The sequence below is a fragment of the Moschus berezovskii genome, chromosome 20 (genome assembly GCF_049115385.1).
Source record: "Moschus berezovskii isolate FMDL1 chromosome 20, NW_MosBer_1.0, whole genome shotgun sequence".
Classification (NCBI taxonomy): domain Eukaryota; kingdom Metazoa; phylum Chordata; class Mammalia; order Artiodactyla; family Moschidae; genus Moschus; species Moschus berezovskii.
Window position 1 is genome coordinate 58014203 of NC_142479.1, and position 18962 is coordinate 58033164.

The 18962-nt window shown below is 51.4% G+C and overlaps 1 protein-coding gene across 3 annotated transcripts in view; it reads left to right on the plus strand.

Moving 5' to 3' along the window:
- MAPT (microtubule associated protein tau) overlaps positions 1 to 18962 on the plus strand; it is a 123708-nt gene that overhangs the window by 97793 nt on the left and 6953 nt on the right. For all 3 annotated transcript variants that reach the window (XM_055408122.2, XM_055408121.2, XM_055408130.2), the window contains 4 exons: positions 2176 to 2441; positions 13528 to 13620; positions 16951 to 17032; positions 18542 to 18654. In XM_055408122.2, the coding sequence (XP_055264097.2) occupies positions 2176 to 2441; positions 13528 to 13620; positions 16951 to 17032; positions 18542 to 18654 (554 nt within the window). The remainder of the gene's footprint in view (positions 1 to 2175; positions 2442 to 13527; positions 13621 to 16950; positions 17033 to 18541; positions 18655 to 18962) is intronic.

An 18962-nucleotide genomic window follows, 5' to 3' on the forward strand; every position in this document is an offset into this window, starting at 1 on the left:
GGCCAGGGGAGCAGGTGCCTCGAGCTGATGTGGGTGTTGGAGTCAGGACCGGCCCTAACCAAGTTAGGGGTAGGTCGCACTGGCAAGTGGTGGGGACCCTGTCCTGTGGGGTCCGGCCACTGGCACCGTTCTCCAGATGAGCACACAGGCTTAAGGAGGGAGGTCGAGGGACTTGCCTGAGGTCACTCTGTAGTTCAGTGGCGCAGAAAGTGTGGGAAACCACCACCAGGTCTACGAGGCAGCCTGTGTGCCAGGGGGCAGAGGGTGGGGGACTCTGAGCCTGGAGGCTTTACTCGTGCTGTTGCTGCAGAGCTTGACTCCTTGAGGAATTTCCAGCAGACATGGAGATTCAACCAAGAACCTCGTGCTCATCCTCTCTTTGACAAGAGAAGATGCTGCTTCCCACAGAGAGCTGCCCTTTCTGCTGCTTGGGGCCCAGCAGGTCCCCGTTTGGTACACATGGTTCCTGGGTGGTGGGGAGCATCCGCTGCCCTCAGAAACGGAGGGGAGTGAGACCGCCACTTGTGCACAGCGTCCAGCCCAGTGGCTCTCAGACTCAAGAATCCTGCTCAAGAATCAAGAATCAGGAGTCTGCTTTAGAATCCCTGGGAGCAAGGGAAGCACCAGTTTTGCAGGCCCTGCCCCGAGAGATTCTATCCTATCCTGCCTAGATGGGGCCCCGGAATCTGTATCTTACAGGTCCCACCCGCTCCTACCGCCACCGCCACCGCCGACGTGGCGGCTCTGGAGATCCCGACGCAGGAGTGCCTGGGCCACATTTGGTGAAACACGAATCCAACAGACAGACAGAATAGCCAACCAGGAAGTGTGATGGGGGGTTGAAGAGTGCAGGAAGAGACACGTCTTAGGAGCCCAGGGCTGGTCAGCTGGGAGAGGGGCGGCGTCCGCAGCCTTCCTGGAGGGCGTGGCCTCTGCCTGGGTCCGGAAAGGCTCACTGCTATTTGCTGGGCAGCGCCTTTTCGCAGAGGGCGTTCTTGGGGAGGGCCGGCGGCTGTGAAGCTGCATGGCTTGTTTGGAAAGTCAGGGACTGATGGACACGATGCAGGCATACCATTCTGGAACCCAGGTACCAGAGAAGAGTTGGGAGGTTGGATAGGGGTCTAGCGGGGAAGGGGCCTTGAACTTAATGAACAGCTCAAAATTCACCCTGTGGTTAGAGTCCAGTGGAACCATGTGTAAAACAGATAGCTAGGGGAAGCTGCTATAGCACAGGGAGCTCAGCTCAGTGCTCTGTGATGACCTGAAGGGGAGGGATGTGGGGCGGGGATATACTCATTTTGTTCTTTCGTATGCTTATAGCTAATCCTTTAATCATGAAATAGACCTATGCAAAATTATCAGATATTTAATGCAACAGAATATTATGTTACAGCTTGGGGCTTCCCTGGTGGCTCAGAGGCTAAAGCACCTGCCTGCAATGTGGGAGACCTGGGTTCGATCCCTGGGTCGGGAAGATTCCCCTGGAGAAGGAAATGGCAACCCACTCCAGTATTCTTGCCTGGAGAATCCCATGGACGGAGGAGCCTGGTGGGCTACAGTCCACGGGGTCGCAAAGAGTCGGACTCGACTGAGCGACTTCACTTATCACTTATGGCTAATCCACGCTGCCCTTCAGCAGAAACCAACAAAACACTGTAAAGCAGTTACCCTCCGACTAAAAATAAATTTAAAAAATAAAGAGTCCAGTGGATCCAGATGAGACCCTGGCCCACCATCGCATTACCCTTATTCAGGGCAAAGGCCAGGGTATCCCTGCCCAGCCTTAGTCAGTCGGCTTTATATTTATTTCCTCTGAGCTCAGAGAAGGAAAGTGATTTGTCTGAGATCACTCAGCTGGCCGGAGCCGCTCCCGACCCCAGGGACACTGGGCAGAGTTGCTCCCCTCTGGGAAGTAGTCCTGAGTGGTCCTTGGCGACCACTCTGTTGCTTCCCTGAGAAGCAGGATATTTTTGTCCCAAAGCAATGAGGCTGGGAAGAGAGACGTTTCTCTAGAAATGGAGGCAAGGGCAGCCTCCCGCCGGATTGACCGAGTTTCCGACCTTGTTCCTACCGGCCTGGTTCAGCCCTGACTCTGGGAATGGACCGCAGGACAGAGATCCTTTTTCTGACTCCCGCCCCGCTGGGCCCTGGCCTCACGCCCGCCTTCCTTTCCAGGTGAATCTGGGAAATCCGGGGACCGCAGCGGCTACAGCAGCCCCGGCTCCCCAGGCACTCCGGGCAGCCGCTCCCGCACCCCGTCCCTGCCGACCCCGCCCACCCGGGAGCCCAAGAAGGTGGCGGTGGTCCGCACTCCCCCCAAGTCGCCGTCGGCAGCCAAGAGCCGCCTGCAGGCCGCCCCGGGGCCCATGCCAGACCTGAAGAACGTCAAGTCCAAAATCGGCTCCACGGAAAACCTGAAGCACCAGCCAGGAGGCGGCAAGGTAAGGGCGTGTGCGAGACTGGCTGTGCGCGTGTCCGCCCGGGGCGCCCGCAGCGGGCGTGGCGGGGTCGGGGAGGGGACTGGACACGTAGGGCGGAGGCGGGGGAGCCCCTCTGCTCCCACCGCCAGCCTGGGTCCCGCCCCCGCCCCATAGCACAGGCCCCTCCCCGACCTCTTGAAGGAAAGAGGATGGGTTAGGGTTCAGTTCTGTGCTGGGGCCACCGGCAGGCTGTCAGTGCCAGCTCAGGGGAGAGACAGCACCGGTTCTTCCCTCGGTCACCTCAGCGCCTGCTGATGGGATCAATCAGAGGTGACAGCGTGGTAGCCCCACGGCCTGGGGGTTCTCCAAGTGGGTGCCTGCAGGGGGTTCCCCAGCTGCCTTGTGGTTGAGACCATGAGACAACCAGTGCACAGGTGGGTGTCTCTGGCATTGGTTGAACATGTGTTTAGGTCCCAATTCTGGGGAGATTCGTGATACCATTTTGAGCAACTGATTCTTCCAGGGACAAGTGGGTGCTCACGCCATTTTTGGGTCTCCCAAAGGTGGAGGAAATGAGCTTCCAAGAGCCTGGGTGGAGGGATGTGGGCACAGCCTGGACCGCTCCTCCTCTGTTTGACCCCCACCCCCATTGTGTGAGTTTCCTAGGGTTGACACACAAAAGGCCACCAACTGGGGACTTGTCTGGTGGTCCAGTAGTTAAGACTCCACATTTCTGCTGCAGAGGGCACGGGTTTGATCCCTGGATGGGGAACTTAGGGTCCTGCCAAGAAAAAAGAACTAACACGAACTGGGTGGCTTATGCAACAGAGATGTAATTCCTCATAGAACCCAGAAGTCCAAGGTCAAGGCGCTGCTTTCCTCTGAGGCCTCTCTCATGTGCCCACAGGTACTGCTTTCCCCTCATGTCCTCACTGGTCCCTCTCTGGGTGTCATTATGTCCCAGTCCCGCCTCCTATAAGGGCACCAATCCTATTGGCTTAGGGCCCACCCCAGTGAGCTCATTTTAACTTAATGACCTCTTTAGAGACCCTATTCCAAACACAGTCCCGTTGGGAGGTGCTGGGAGTTAGGACTGCAGCCTGTGGATTTGGGGAACACAGTTCAGACCATGACAGCGCTCCCTGCCCCCCAGCACTGGGGAGGGGGATGGAGCAGGGAGAACAGGGTGTGGTGGGGAGCAGAGGACACGGACACCCCCCCACCTCTTGTGTTGAGCCTTCTCAGCTGGACTGTTTCGGGAGCAGAGCGCCTCCTGGTGGGCAAGGGCCAATGTGTCCCTTCAGTCCAGAGCACCCCCCAGCCCAGCCTCTGCACTCCTGATTTTATTAATCGCTCTTGACTGGGGCCCGGGTCACCGTGGAGGGAGGGGTCTCAGAGGCCTTCGGCCCATGTCAGTAGCCTTTGCCTGAAACCCTGCCCTTTGCTCCCCGTGGAGCTTCAGGGCCTCCTGCTGGCCTTTCCCATCCTTGGGGCCCGAAGGGTCCTGCCCAGCAGGGAGGTCTGGGTGCCTCTTGGGGTCTTTGGGCCACAAGGCTGGGCCTGAGCAGTGCTGACCTCCCTGCAGTGTTTGCTGTGCTTCTTAAAGACACATTGCCTGTCTTCTTATGGAGGGGGCTCTGGCACAACGGGCTTGAAGCTGACCCCTGGTGAGGTTTCTGGGCCAGAGGGACCCCCCCAAGGAGAGGGTTTCCAAGGTGATGGGATGTTTCCCACTGGCATTCGCACCCCTCCCCCAGCACTGTGGCTGTCCCACGTGTGCCCTGTTTTCATGGCACAGAGTGTTCGCCTCTGTTTTGAAAACTGAAAACAAGGCCAGTTCTGCACGGCCTCCTGCAGTGTGGGAGACCCAGGTCATGGGGCTGTGACCAGTACGCTCATGGCAAGAGGAAAACTGTGATGGGCAGCGTCTCCCAGCCCATGGGACCCTGTCACACACTGGCTCCCCCCAGCCCAGGCTGCACCCCGTCAGCCCCGAGTTCACCTGAGGTCGGCTTGGAGGGTTTGGGCACCATTTGACCCCGTTCTTGAAACCCTGCTGAGAGCCGCAGTGACAGGACTGAGCAGGGAGGAACCCACCCCTCGCACCCGAGCTGCCCAGGCCCAGTCGGTTGGGGCGAGGAGTCCAGTGGCCTAAGGGCCAGTGACTTGATGCTTATGATGAAAAGGGAGAGGCTGCCCCCAGGTTATGGCTGTACCACGTGGGTGCAGATGCTTGTCCACAGCTACAGACTTGACTGTTAAAGGAGAAAGGGGACTTTTCTTGGGGTTTACTGGGGAAGGAGATGCAGGGAAGTGGCTGAGAGGGGAGTAACAGCGTCCTCGTAAATTCCATGCAAAACTTAGAAAACTGTGAAACGCAGAAAACCTGAGCCATAACAACAAAGATCAACACATTAATCTCCAGGAAATACAAAAACAAAAAAAGAAAAAAGAAAACAAAAGGGAAAAATGGTCCCTGGGATCCATGCAGAAGGCCTCTTGAGGTGACTCGACTGGCGACTTTGTTGGTGGTCCAGTAGTTAAGAATCTACCTTCCAAGGGCTTCCCTGGTGGCTTGCCTGCAGTGTGGGAGACCCAGGTTCGATCCCTGGGTCGGGGAGATCCCCTGGAGAAGGAAATGGCAACCCACTCCAGTATCCTTGCCTGAACAATTCCACGGACAGAGGAGCCTGGCAGGCTATAGTCCATTGACTTGCATAGAGTCGGACGTGACTGAGCAACTTCACTTTCCAGTGCAGAGGATCCCTGGTTGGGGGACTTAGATCCCACATGTTGCGGGGCAGCTAAGCCCAAGTGCCTCAACTACTGAGCCAGTGAACCCTAGAGCCTGTGCCCTGTAACACAAGAAGCCTGCGCGTGGCAATAGGAGAGGCCTGCGTGCCATAGCGAAGACCAAGATCAGCCAAAGTTAAAAAGAAAAAAATGACTGGACTGAAGGTCCCTGTGAGATCTCTGGGTCCCTGTAGCCTCTCATTCAGCCCAGCGTATACAGTAAAAGGGACAACACTTCAAGAGTCTGAAAAATAACCCAACTTGCTCAGTAGGTGACACGCTGAAGAAAGAGGAGCAGGACAGAAACCCGCAGAGACTGAAAACCGCACATCAGTCTAACTTGTTGGTTGGGGGAAAAAAAGTAGAACGTTTGTTTTCTGCTTCATCCTCTTCTCTGATTTCATGATTTGCTACAGTGAACATGAAGAGTCCAAAACAAAATTACTTTGAAAGGAAAATACAAATAATCACTTGGCCACTCTAACCGAACCAGCTGGATCCACCAGAAGTGGGAAGGGGAGGAAGGAGCAGCAGTTCTCCTGTGACTGCAAAGGAGAATCATCTGGGGTAGGGAGGGGGAAGGATTTCTTTAAAAATCCTAATGCCTGGACTTCCCTGGTGGTGCAGTGGATAAGAGTCTACCTGCCGGGGGACATGGGTACTGAGCCCTGGTCTGGGAAGACCCTTCATGCTAGGGAGGAACTAGCCCGTGTGCCCGGAGCCTGTGTGCCACAAGGAAGAGTAGCCCCCCATTCGCAGCAACAAAGACCCAGTGCAACCTAAAATAAAATTAATTAATTTTAAAAGAAAATAGAACTTGTTTTTAAAAAATCCTAATGCCAGAGCCTTACCCTGAACCTTGAGGGTCTTGAGGGGGCCACCCCAGGGGTTCCACAGTCCAGGCTGAAACCAACCCCGTATCCCTGAATTCTTACCTACTGACCTCTGATCTCAACCCTGACTGCTAGAGCTTCCCACGAGCCCTGATCTGGGACTGATTTTTTTTTTCCTCTTCTGGTCCTTCCCCTGCCCCTATTTTCAGATTCCAAGCACCTGTCTCCTAAGAGGACTCAGACCCAGCTCAGGTCAGGCCCTCGGTCCTGCACCCCTTCCTCAAGTTTGTCCCAGTCCTATTCTTAGGGGGATCATGGAGGGGGGAGTTCAGACACAAAGAACCAGCGTTTAAAACACCTAAAAAAACAAAACAAAAAGGACCCACTGCAGGTGGAAGTGATAGGAAATTAACATCCTTCTATTCTGATGAGCGTGCGAATCCCTGCAGTCCTTTTGAAAACTATTATTCATAGTTTTCACAGTTTAATTCTGCTAAATCAATGGTCTGTTGAAGGATCTCATGTCTCCTTCCTCTGGACTAGATTGAATAAAGCACAAGAATGCACACTGTGCTTTATTAATAATTGCAAAACAAAACTCAGAAGTCTAAGTTAGAAATAATAGTGGTGTCATACTATAAAATCTTTGCGGTCATAATAATTATCTTTGAAAATAATTTTTACAATTATGAAAACTATGTTAAAAATGAAATTGTATAAATTTTGTAGGTTATATCTACCACTTGTATAAAAGCCATGTATAGAAGACAAACATGACAAAACGCTAATAGTAGCTCAGAGAAATTGTGACTGATTCTTTTTCTCTATTTTTACTTTCCTAATTTTTTTTTATAGTGAAACCATTTCTAAGTAGGGAAAAAAAAAATGGAGGGACTTCCCTGGTGGTCCAGTGTTAAGACTTTGTGCTTCCACTGGTCTGGGAACTAAGATCTCAAATGCCATGCAGTGTAATCAAAAAGAATTTTTTAAAAAGAAAAGAAAAACTGGATAGAAATACAGTTGTGGCTGGAAGTGTCACAGTACATATTAGTAAAATATCTACATTTTTATTAGTAAGATAAAAATAATAAAAGGGCATAATTCATATAATTGAAAAGGAAAAATTAACAAATATGAGGAATCAAATTGTAGGGAAAAGGGTTTATCTGTTAACAGTTCAGATGTGTCGATAATCTATTTAGTCCATAAAGAAAAATAGCTATAGAGAAGCAGAAATTGCTTCTCATTTCTAACCTCAACCTCAGTGTGATACACAAACTTCATTGTATGCATATTGTTAACATGACCACAAATGCTCAAAAATCAAATTTTCCTTTGTCACTGCTCATTCAGTTTAGAAATGAAAATGCCTTTTCCAAGTGTCTTGGTTGCAAATGCCATAAATTATAAATTATGCAATGCCCCCAAATTATACTCAGAAGGAATTCATCATTTTAAATGCTTTGATTTTTTTAAAAAAGTTGACTGCAGCATATAAATTATGTTCTTATTGGTGGGGAAAAAGAATACAAGCAAAGAAATAATACACAAAGAGAAGACAGAAATAAATTTAGAAAATGGAGCATACAATAGCATCAAAAACTGATTCCTTCCTTCTTTATTCATTCATCCAGCATTTCTGCGGCACCTCTGAGTGCCAGGCCCTGTGCTGAGTTCCTACCCCAAGGCCCAGGCAGGAGAGAGACACTGAGCTGATTAAGCAGGGGCAAAAGGAGAAGCTGGCCAGGGACGCTTATGCAGGAGGGGAGCCTGCTGCACCACGGAGGGTTCCCCACACTGAGGATCACCTGTGATGTGGAGTGTTGCACACAATTGTCAGCAACAAAGCAGAGAAGACAGGACAGATCCTTGTTTGGGACCATCATCAAGTCTTTAAAAGGACAGTTCCTGTACCTGCCCACCCCCACCCCCACCCCCACCCCGACATATACTGCTGGGGATGCAGATTGAGAAAGACTTGTGGGAAACTGCACCTGGAGATACTGAGAACGAAAGCAAAATAAAGCTAAAACTGGCACCAACTGTGGTGGCAGGGGGGCGTGGGTCAGAGTTGAGCTTTGTTTACATGTGAGCTTTGGAGAGTTAACAGCTGATAGAGGGAGGTCCCTGCTGGGTCTCTCTTGTCGGGATAGGACAGCATAGGATGGAGAAGACAAAGGAAGAGTGGAGGGCACACACACACACCCACCCCCCCACAGAGCCTCAGGCTCCAGTCAGTCACGGAGAGGGTGTTGAATAAAAGGGTGAGTGTGGGTCCAGCCAAGGTTAAGGCCGCACCAACCTCAGCAGTCTCTCTGTGGGGTCAGTGGAGAGCAGAGGTCCTAGGTACCTCCCAGAGTGAGAGAGAAAGTTCATCGGGGCTGAGGTGGCCAGCTAAGGAGAACTAGGGGGATACTTGTGGTTTCCAAGGTGAAAAGGGACATGCAGAGTCATGACCAGAGCATGGGATGTGGTCTGGTTGGCTTTGAGCAGATGGAGCTAAAGTCACTTCCTCTGAGAATGTGCAAGTCAGGAGCTGGGATGCGAAGGCCGCTGGGCAGGACTGCAGGGCTTGGAAAGGCTTGAGCTGCGATATTCCAGATGGCCACAAGATGGCAATAGCACGCTATAAGTGTCTGGCTCTGGAGCCCTGAAGTGTTTTAAAAATTTGTTGTATTTGTTGACAAAGTTTCAAGTCTGAGACGTTTTTAAAAGTACAAGTGTGGAACATCTATGCGGAGTAAATAAATGAGTCTGTACCTAGGATAGTTTGCTTGTCCTGGATCAGGGCCGGGGACTCAACTGAACTTGACCTGAGGTGTCAGTCTTTGCAGAGCCAGGCGGGGCCCCTCCTAGGGGGCAGCCTTGTAACTCTGAAACCCTCTGGACATCTCTCCCCGTCCACAGCATCTGTGTTTAAAAAAAAATCTTGTATAAATTCCATCATTTTAAAGATTCTTGGATCAGTCACAGTTTAAAGGAACAGTATAAACAGTTGTAAAGGGGTGCTATGTGCTCAGTCGTGTCCCACTCTTTGTGACCCTCTGGACTGTAGCCCGCCAGGCTCCTCTGTCTATGGAAATGACTCCCCTAATATTTGATCTCCAGTGTCAGTTCTCAAGCTGACCACTTTGGACTTGAAGAGAAGCCTTGCTATGGTGTCCAGTGCTCACCCCAGGTTAGATTCCTCCTGAACATCCCAGCCCCCAGTCCTCAGCACTGGGCCTGTTGACCCTAGTGAGGCCAAGCTGGGCCCAGCACAAGACAGTGCAGGAGACAGGCTTCTCCAGGGGCGGCCCAAGGACACTTGGCCAGCCTGGGAGCTGCTGAGGGTGGAGGGAAGGCTGGGCCATCTGGACAACCTCGAGAAATCTGAGCCCAGACAGAACCAGAACAAGATCTGATGTGGGTTTGGAACCCTTTAGGGTTCTCCAGGAAATGGAGTAAACCAAAATGGACCTGCTTCCAGCCTGATGCCACCCCAACCTCTTCTCCAGGGTCAACCCTGACCACAGGAATTTATCCCTTGACTAGTGGTCTCCAGGATTAAAATCTGGAGCTTCCAAAACATTGCTTTTCCCTTTGGCTATCTGCAGTGTCTGCCCAGAGCTGAGGCTCAATATCACACATTTACTCTAGTTGAGAAATTAAGTTTCAGGATTTCAATTTCATAATGCCAATCATTGCCCTTTTTATTTTTCCTTTCTGTAAATCTACCATTCTGTAAAGGGTGTTGACTTAATTTGAGGACTAACAGTAATTCAGGTCTGCTTGCTAAATATCCTTATGTCTCTTGCCAAATCCCACAAAAGTTTGTTGCCTTTTTTTGTGGGAACAAGCAGCAGGCTGGAGAAAACATTTCTGTGTCTGTTGCACATTGTGTTATTGCTTCATGTCTCAAGTCATTTGATGATTTTCTTGTAAGGAGTAGTACAGAAAACAAGGCTCTCCTCCTTGAAAAACTGGTTAGTGTTCTTTGTCAGATTAGAGTTATGTAACCCATCATGTTTCCCTTTTTGCTTTGACTTCCCGGAAGCTCAGAGTTAAATGTTGTTTAGTCGCTAAGTCTTGTCTGACTCTTTTATGACCCCATATATCGTAGCCTCGGAGAAGGCAATGGCAAGCCACTCCAGTATTCTTGCCTAAAAAATCCATGGATGGAGGAGCCTGGTAGGCTGCAGTCCGTGGGGTCGCTATGGGTCGGACACGACTGAGTGACTTCACTTTCACTTTTCACTTTCACACATTGGAGAAGGAAATGGCAACCCACTCCAGTGTTCTTGCCTGGAGAATCCCAGGGACGGGGGAGCCTGGTGGGCTTCTGTCTATGGGGTCACACAGAGTCGGACACGACTGAAGTGACTTAGCAGCAGTAGCAGCAGCATATCGTAGCCTGCCAGGCTCCTCTGTCCATGGGATTTCCTAGGCAAGAATACTAGAGTGAGTTGACATTTCCTTCTCCACAGAGCTAAATGTAATGATCGGTCTTATAATTGTCAGTCCTGATGACCTCCCCTTCTCTTAACTGTCTTTTCAATTTTCTTGTCTTATTATTTGGTGCGTGTATGTATGTGCTTTCTAATTCTAAACTGCTCCAGTTCTCTTGTGAAAGTAGGCAAATCTGCTTCTGGAACTTATCCGGTGGAAAGTTATAAATGAAAAATGATCCTCAAAGCAGGAGTGCATGTGGGACTCCTTGAAATTGGAGGGTGGGACAAAACAATTCAAAAACATTATGCAGACGGTGATAGCAACTCCCTATGAAGCAGGTGAGAAAACCTGTTCCATCTCCTCATCTCAGCTCAAGCCCAGGCTGAGGTGCCGCCTACTGTCTCCTTGCTGGGAGAGACATCACCGTTCACCTAGAGAGAGTCTTGTTTCTATTTAGTTTATGAGACAACAGGCTTGAGGACAACTCAGGCAAACTGTTGTTGTTACATAGGTATCCGTGGCCGCAGAAACACCCAGATCTAGATTCCTGTGTGGATTCTGTTGCTGATTTGAGAAAGTCACTGAACTTCTCTGGGTTTTAAATGGCCTCTTCATCAGTAAGGTGGCAGGCGAAAAGGGTGACATGGAATTAGGTATTTATCCAGCCTCTAAATGAGGGATAGTTTTTACACTTAAAAACCAGAGAAGTTGGACTTCCCTGGTGGTTCAGTGGTTACAACTCTACTCATCCAATGCAGGGGGCCGGGGTTTGATCCCTGGTTGGAGAACTAAGATCCCAGGTGCCCCATGACATGACCAAAAAAACCCAAAAAACCAGAGAAGTTACAGAGGAAGAAATATTACAAAGGAAGTATATTAAACTGTCAGCATTTGTATGCTAGAAAAATAAATCCAACTACTAACAAAGGACAAAGGAACAATTTTAATAATAATCAAAGAAAATGCAGAATAAGCCAAAAATACAAATCTGTTTATTTTAATCAAAGAAATAAGAAAAACAATTTCTTTTAATTGCACAATGCTGGTGGCAATATAGTGAAACTTTCCCAACAGTGCTCACAGGAGAAATTAATCCGACCCTTTAAAAAGCCATTTGGAGGGTTGTGTGGAGGGTTTTTAGAGTATTTATAACTTTGGCCTAGAAATTGTATTTCTGGGACTATGTGCTATGAAAATAATCCACAAAATGGGAAAAACTTGTAGAACGATGTCCATGGTGAGGCTGTTTGTATTATTTAAAATGAAATCAATATAAATATCTGATAGCATAGATAACACAAAATGGACAGTTTTTAAATTAATGCTTCTGATGACTGTAGAACATGCCAGATACTTTGTAAAGCAAGATACAAAATAGTATGCATACATTTATATGTCTACAATGGTAGTTTTATTTTTATATATGAGAGTTCAAGAGTACAAGAAAATGCAGTAGTGGTTGTGTTACAGTAGCAAGAAAACTTTTTCTTGAACAAGTTTGTTTTTTCTCTGTTTTTCAAGAACATATTTATGTTACTTAATGGAAAAAAAAATACACAGCTTTTTACTTTAAAGGAACATAAAAGAAAACAAGGAGGTGGGTTAGATATGTATTTCCCAGGTTTTTCAATCCAGATCAATGAAATTAAGGAAAAAAACAGGGATGGAGCCTAAGAGAAAATTACTCTATTTAGCTTGCCAGGTTAATGATATCTAAAAATAAATATTATCTATTACCAATGTAATTTAATAATTAACAATTTAATAAAGGGAAAGTCTTTTTTTTTTATCTTATTGGAGGCAAAGGCCATTTTAATATCAAAATGGTAGGATGGATAACTTTTGCTATCACATCCTTATTTCCTCCATTGTCTGAGGACCTGTGGACCCCTGATGGCCAGTTCTGGGGTAAGATTTGGGACCCTTCTTCTGAGATGAGCCAGGCCCAGGCTCTGACCACCTCCAGCCTCAGGGTTAGTGGGCCCCCCCAGCAGCAACTGCCACTTTTCCAGAATTTTAGAGGGTGTGCTGGTACTTCATTGGGAACTTCAGTTGGCAGTTGTTCATACCTGTGGTTAATAAAAACTAAGGCCTGCTATTTGCAAATTCTGAGCCTCCTGATGAGGGACACCTGGTGATGATAGATCACCACTCTCGCAGACAAATCGTGGAGTTCTTCAGCTTGCCTCCTCTATGTATTCATACACAGACAAATTGGATAAAAATCACACACCCTCCCAAATGTTAATAGCCTCACACTTTTTCCATGGTGCCTGGAGAAAAGGGAGCCTCACAGAAATACAGTGTGGTCTCTACCATCCCCACACCTGCTCAGGAAAACTTAGGGAAAGTTGCCTGGAAGTGCTGTTCCCCCTGAGCGCCTGGGGGTTCATGGACGAGGACCAGCTGATGGATGGAAGGGCGGGCACTCACCCTCCCTTCCGAGAGACACGGGCCTTCCCTGAAGGGGTCTGGATTTACTTTCTCCATAAATCTACCCGTGTCCTCCCCATGAAGTCAGGGATTCTTGAATGGGAACGAAACACCAGGGGAGCTTTTCAGAAGCCCGAGATTCTAAGGTCAGGAGTGGGGGATCTGGGATTTTAACAAGATACCTGCAGGTGGTTTCAATGCCTAACAGACTAGGGAACAGCCAGGTAAAGGTCTCGGTGAATGTTCAGATGGGTCTGGTAGGTGTATGAATGAGGCCACAGTGGGGACCTTTTATTCATTTCATAATGTAACAGCACATTTTGCTCCATCCCAACCTGGTGGACCCCCACCTCCGAGGTGCTCTCTGACAGGGGAGGCCTCCCTACTGCAATCCTCCCAGAAAGGGAAGAGCCACTTCTGATGGATCTGTTTTGTAAGCCCAGGGCTGTAAGGTGGGGTCCATCTCCAACCACTCACAGTTCTGGAATGCTCCCCGGGGAGTTGTGAATCAGCCTGCCCTCCTCTCCCCAGGCCTACAGCCAGGTGCGAGTGTGTTTGTGCGGGGCAGACACGTCTGGGTGTGGTGTGTCACTCATCCTTTTTTCTGGCTGTCAAAGGTGCAGATAATTAATAAGAAGCTGGATCTTAGCAACGTCCAGTCCAAGTGTGGCTCAAAGGATAATATCAAACACGTGCCAGGAGGCGGCAGTGTGAGTACCGTCACACTTTCCAGCTGTGGTTCCGGGTTTGAGAAGTGGCATGAGTGTTTGTACTTGCGAGACACTGCATAGAATAAACCATGATCAGCCTCAGAGTCTATCTGGGTCCCCGCATCCACGGGTCCAGGAGGGGGTGCCCTGTTGTATGGGCAGACCGAGTGACTGGTCCTCCGACCCGTTCCTGGAGGCGGGGTCCTCCCAGCCCCATTGTCGCAGCCGCTCACAGGGAGCCCCGCAGCCCATCTGAGTTAGAGCTGAAGGTGGTGGCCCATGAGACTGGGTTCTGACATCACCTCCTCCATCACCTGGGTAGGTTCGCTTTAAGGGGCGCCACCGGGAACAGGTGGCCCACACCAAGGTATTTACAGTCCTGTCTCGGGACAAGCAGAGGCCAGCCAGGCTCTGCTCCCGTTTGTCTTCTGCGTCTGCGAGGGATGAGCTGATTCCTAAGCCTCTTGGCTCTTATCTGAAACCAGTTCCACCCCTGGCGGAAGCTCCAGATGCGAAAGAGCCCAACAAAAGTACACCAGGGAGCGGCCCGCAGCTGAGGGGGAACAGAAATGCTGCTTGGAGCCCTTTGAAATTTGGCCCCCCCAGGTGTCCCTGGGGACTCCCTGCGTCCCCACTGGATGCATCCCTGAGATTTGGGGCTGGCATCCTCATTCTTGCCTGCCCACTCGATCAGTTCTGCCGGTATCTTCCAAGTGACCAAACTGGGTGCGGATTCGGCATCCTGAGGCTCGGCCCCCCTTCTCCACAGCCCCCTTGTTCCTCCAGCCTCTCTTGGTCAGCCGTAGGCAAATGTTGAAACGTTCGGGGGAGCAGGAGATTCAAGCCCCTTTGAGGTCCACCCCTGGGGAGAAGGATGGCTTGTGAGAGCAGGCATCTGGTCCCCAGCTGGCAGCGCTGGGGAGGGGGTGGTTTATCCGACAGTGGAAGCCCTGGGGTGGGGGGTGTGCTCTCTGTCCAGAAAGTGCCCAGCCTCTACCCGTACATCATCCACATCCAGACCTGAGGGTTTATTCTTGCAATGTGCTGCTGCCTCCTGCCCTGAGCACCCAGGGCGGGCTCTGCCACTGACTCCTTGTGGCCCCCGGAGCGGTGGGCACTCACGCTGAGGCTGCTGCATGGCGCTTCACTAACGCTTCCTCACCAGTGTCTGCTCAGTGCCCCCGTCCCTGCTCTCCTGTCCCACTGCCACCTTGCCTTCTGCCAAGAGAAGGGGTGGGGACCACCTGCACCCGCTGCCGGCCTGACCACGGGCTCTGGGTGACGTTGCTGTTTTAGCTCTGACTCCTGGCTTCCCTGCTGAAAGAGGGCTTCAGCCAGAGTAGGAAAGACATGTGCTTTCCGGTTTAACTCGTGTCTGGTCGGCTGATGGGAGGTTGTGACCGCTCCTTCCAGCGGAAGCTTGGGGGAGGGGGTACATGCCTGCCGCTGGGAGGGCAGTGCCTAAGACCTCGAGGGACTTCCCCAGGAGCACCTCCCGTCTGTCCTGCTCTCTGCGGGCTGGCAGACTAGCCTAGGACCCGGCAGAGAGCCACAGGATGTTGGCTCGTGACCGCTGCAGTAGGAGCTGTCATAGCTCTTCTCCTGGTGGAAGGCGGCTGAGGGTGATGAGTCCCTGTGCAATGTCAGCCTCAGGCGCTTGGGGGGCGGTGGGCCCCTGGCCTGGCAGGGAACCCCTCCTCAGCTTGGATATAACTCCCCAGCAGGCAGGCCCTGCTCCTTCCCGCGGTTCTCCCTGCCTCCTGATTGACTCCCGGCTTCACTCCGGAACCTGGCTTCCTCCCTCCCCAGCCTCAACCGACCGAGCACCTCCCTGTCCTGGCTCCCATCCTCCCCCGCCCTCCCCCATTTCTCCCCTCCTCCTTCCCTCCCCCTCCATCTTGCCTTCCCCGCTTCCTCCTGGCCAATCCAGGCTCTCCCTTCTACACAGCCCCACCCTCCTCCTCCGCAACTGGTTACACGCCCCGCCCCCCAAAACTGAGGCTGAAAAGAGGAGAGGGAAGCCTCGCACACAGCAGCCTTCGCTTTCATCTTGCTCCTGCGAGGAAAGGGGGGGTGCTTTCCACAGCCCCCTGTCCCCCCATCTCCAGCACCCCACCTCATGGGCAGGCTCAGAGCCCTCATGAACCCACCCACCCCCACGGGCGCGGGCTCCCGCGCCTCCCTCCCCACACCTACACACACAGGCCACGTCCCCTGTCAGCCGCCATCAACTCTGCCAGTAATCGACAAACGCCAACATGATTTTGATGAACGTAATTTGGGATTATTCCAGATGATTTAGACCTAAGTAAAAACTCCTCCTTGATGTGCTTGTTAAACCCATTCTTGGGCATGAGGCCATTCCTCTCTGCAGGTAACTCCAGGGCGGGGAGCAGGAGCCCACTGGCTAGTGGTGACTGGCCTCCTGTGTCTTCAGGTGACCTCACACAGGGGACGTGTCACCCTGTGACCATCAGGGGCCCCCACAGTCATGGCTTTGTGCAGACTTCCCCAAGGAGACCCCCTCTGCTGACGCTGGGTCCCTGTGGGGTGTCTCCTCCAGGCGGCAGGTGGGTGGCAGTTTGGTTGGGCCACATGCTGGACCCTCAGGCCGGCTCTGAGCCCTGGGGCCCTTAGGCCTCCCCGCGTGTGTCTGCTGAGCCTCTCTGAGACACTAAACCCGTGACTCCTGCTGTGCCGCCTGACCGTCCTGCTCGTGTTGCTTTGCTCTTTTCGGTAAAGAACAAAACCGTCCAGGACGTTGTGTGCCCAGGCGCCACCTGGCGCTTCACTCTTCCCGGGTCGCCGAAGTGCTCTTCCCCGCTCGCTGACCATCGTTGTGCTGCTGTAGGGGTGCTGGGGTTCGTGAAGCTTCTCCTGGGAGAAGGTGCTCCTATCCACCCCACCCCGCCCTCTGTTCTCAGAGGCCCAGCAGACACGGCTCTCTTGCTTTGCCAAGATTTTTCAGATGCTGCACAGACGGACCCCTTCTTTCTTTCTGTCCTCACTGAATGCGATCTGTCGATTTCATGTCAGGAAAGAGAATGACCTTTTCACGTGTGTTTGCCAAACCAGTGGTGTGGGCCCTGCCCCAGTGGGGAGGTAGCCCTGTATTTCTCTGAGGGTCCTTGTCCTATGGGATCGAAGGCACTCCATTTATTTCACTCCCAGGGCAGAGTTGGCAGAATTCCAACACATTTTCCCATCAGTACTAGGGTGCGTTCCTCGTGGCAGACCAGAAATGCTGTCCCAGCAGGGCCTGCTGCTTTTCATTGTGTTTCACTCCCCACAAAGTAATCCTGTTTTACTCTCGTTCTCTCTCCCCTCCAGGTGCAAATAGTCTACAAACCAGTGGATCTGAGCAAGGTGACCTCCAAGTGTGGCTCATTGGGCAACATCCATCATAAGCCAGGTAGCCCTTGTAGAAAGCAAGATGGGGCGGGGTGGTCAGGGGGCTGGACCGGATGGGGCGGCGCCTGCTCCGGAAGTGGCTGGGAAGGGTGGCTGGGATGGACCATCAGCGTGTTGGGGGTGGAGCTTGCTGGGGCCTGGGAGGGGTGGCTCTGTGTGTAGCTCCAGAGTGGGACCAGGCTGCCCAAGAAAAGGTAAGACGGGAAGGCAGATGCTGAGCTAAACCCCCACCCGCGGCTCTCCAAGCGGCCTGCGCACAGGGCCTCTGAAGCTGGGGAAGGACCTGATCTGGCCCCCGAAGACTAGCTCCGTGGATTTGGTCCCCAGACGCGACTGAACTGAACTCAACTTGGTCCTCAGCCAACAGGAGGGACATTCATCCACTGCTCCAGCTACAACATGGGACTCCTGGGTCATGGCCATGTCCCCGCCGAAATGATACTGTGGAACTCTCCATGTGCACCCTTCCCCTCTCCATCTCACGCCGTGCAGAAATTGGTGCTGCCTGTAGATCTTTCTGCAACAGTGGAAACGTTCTGTACCTGTCCTGTTCATTGTGGTAGCCACTCAGCATATGCGGCTGTTGAGCATTTGAAATGTGGCCGGTGCAGTTGAGGAAATGAACCAGTTTTATTTAATGAAATTTGGGAAATTCACTGGTGGTCCAAAGGTTAGGTCTCGGTGCTTTCACTGGCGGTCCCAGGTTCCTCCCCTGATCTGGGAACTAAGATCCCACAATCCGTGGGGTGCAGGCAAAAAAATTAAAATTTAAAAATAAAATTTAAGTAGCCATGGGCTACCATCTTGGAGAGCCCAGATCTAGATTCTAACTCCTGCCTGAGTCCAGAGCAGGTCTTCTCCCTTAGGTCCTCTCCGGGGCTTGAACCATTACTGCAGGAAGAGAGATGGTCACAAGTGCGGTCTAAATGTCATTGTTTTCTGTCTCCCTTGGACAATTCGGGGGAGTTGAGTTTCTCTGCCTCTCCTGGGGCCACCATCCCATCACACTGTGGAGCAACTTTGTTGAATGGCTTTATCCTTCCAAAGAAAGTAATGTAGTTCATCTCTTCCTCAGGCCATGTCTCCCACACTTGGACAGGGCATCGAGTGTCTGAGGAGGGAGAAAATGTCAGGGCCCTTCCTTATGAAGAGTGCATTTTGCCCTTCAGTTTAATTCCAAGGTCTTACAGGATGTTGGCATAGAAAGGCTCAACTCCTTGGAAGCCGACCAATTTAGAATAATTTCTCTTGAACTGAGCTGTCCTTTACCTTTGCACTAAGGAGAAAGAGTTTGCTGAGTCGATATTTGACGTACACCCTGATTAGTGAGATAAAAAGAAAAAAATGAAGACGAAGCAAATTGTTTTTAAGCCCTTTGGAAGGACCTACATGTTCCAAACCACACTCTGAATAAAGCTGGTCTTAACTCCCCCTCACGGTTGGTGTCCGTATGAGGTCACTGGCTAAGCCCTCACTCAAGGCTTGGGGCCCTTTGTGTGTTCTGTTCCAGGAGGTGGCCAAGTGGAAGTAAAATCTGAGAAGCTGGACTTCAAGGATAGAGTCCAGTCGAAGATTGGGTCCCTGGATAACATCACACACGTTCCTGGCGGAGGGAATAAAAAGGTAAAGGGGCGGGGCAGAGGCTGTAACAGAGTCCAGTGTCTCAGAGCAGGAGAGCTGAGGGTCCCGTATTGACTGGCTTGATGTGGATTCTCAGCTACTTGTGGGGCTCCACCGGGGCTGCCCTTTGCTGTCCTTGGGAGCTTTTAACAGCCTTGATGCCAGGCCCCACCTTGGAGATTCTGATTAGTTTGTCTCAGGAACCATCTGGGTACCTGGAGTGGAGCTTTTAAAGCCCCCAGGTGACTCTTCAGTGGAATTAAAGGTGAGAGCTACTGCCCTCAGCCCTGTGGTTGGCCAGCACCCCCAAA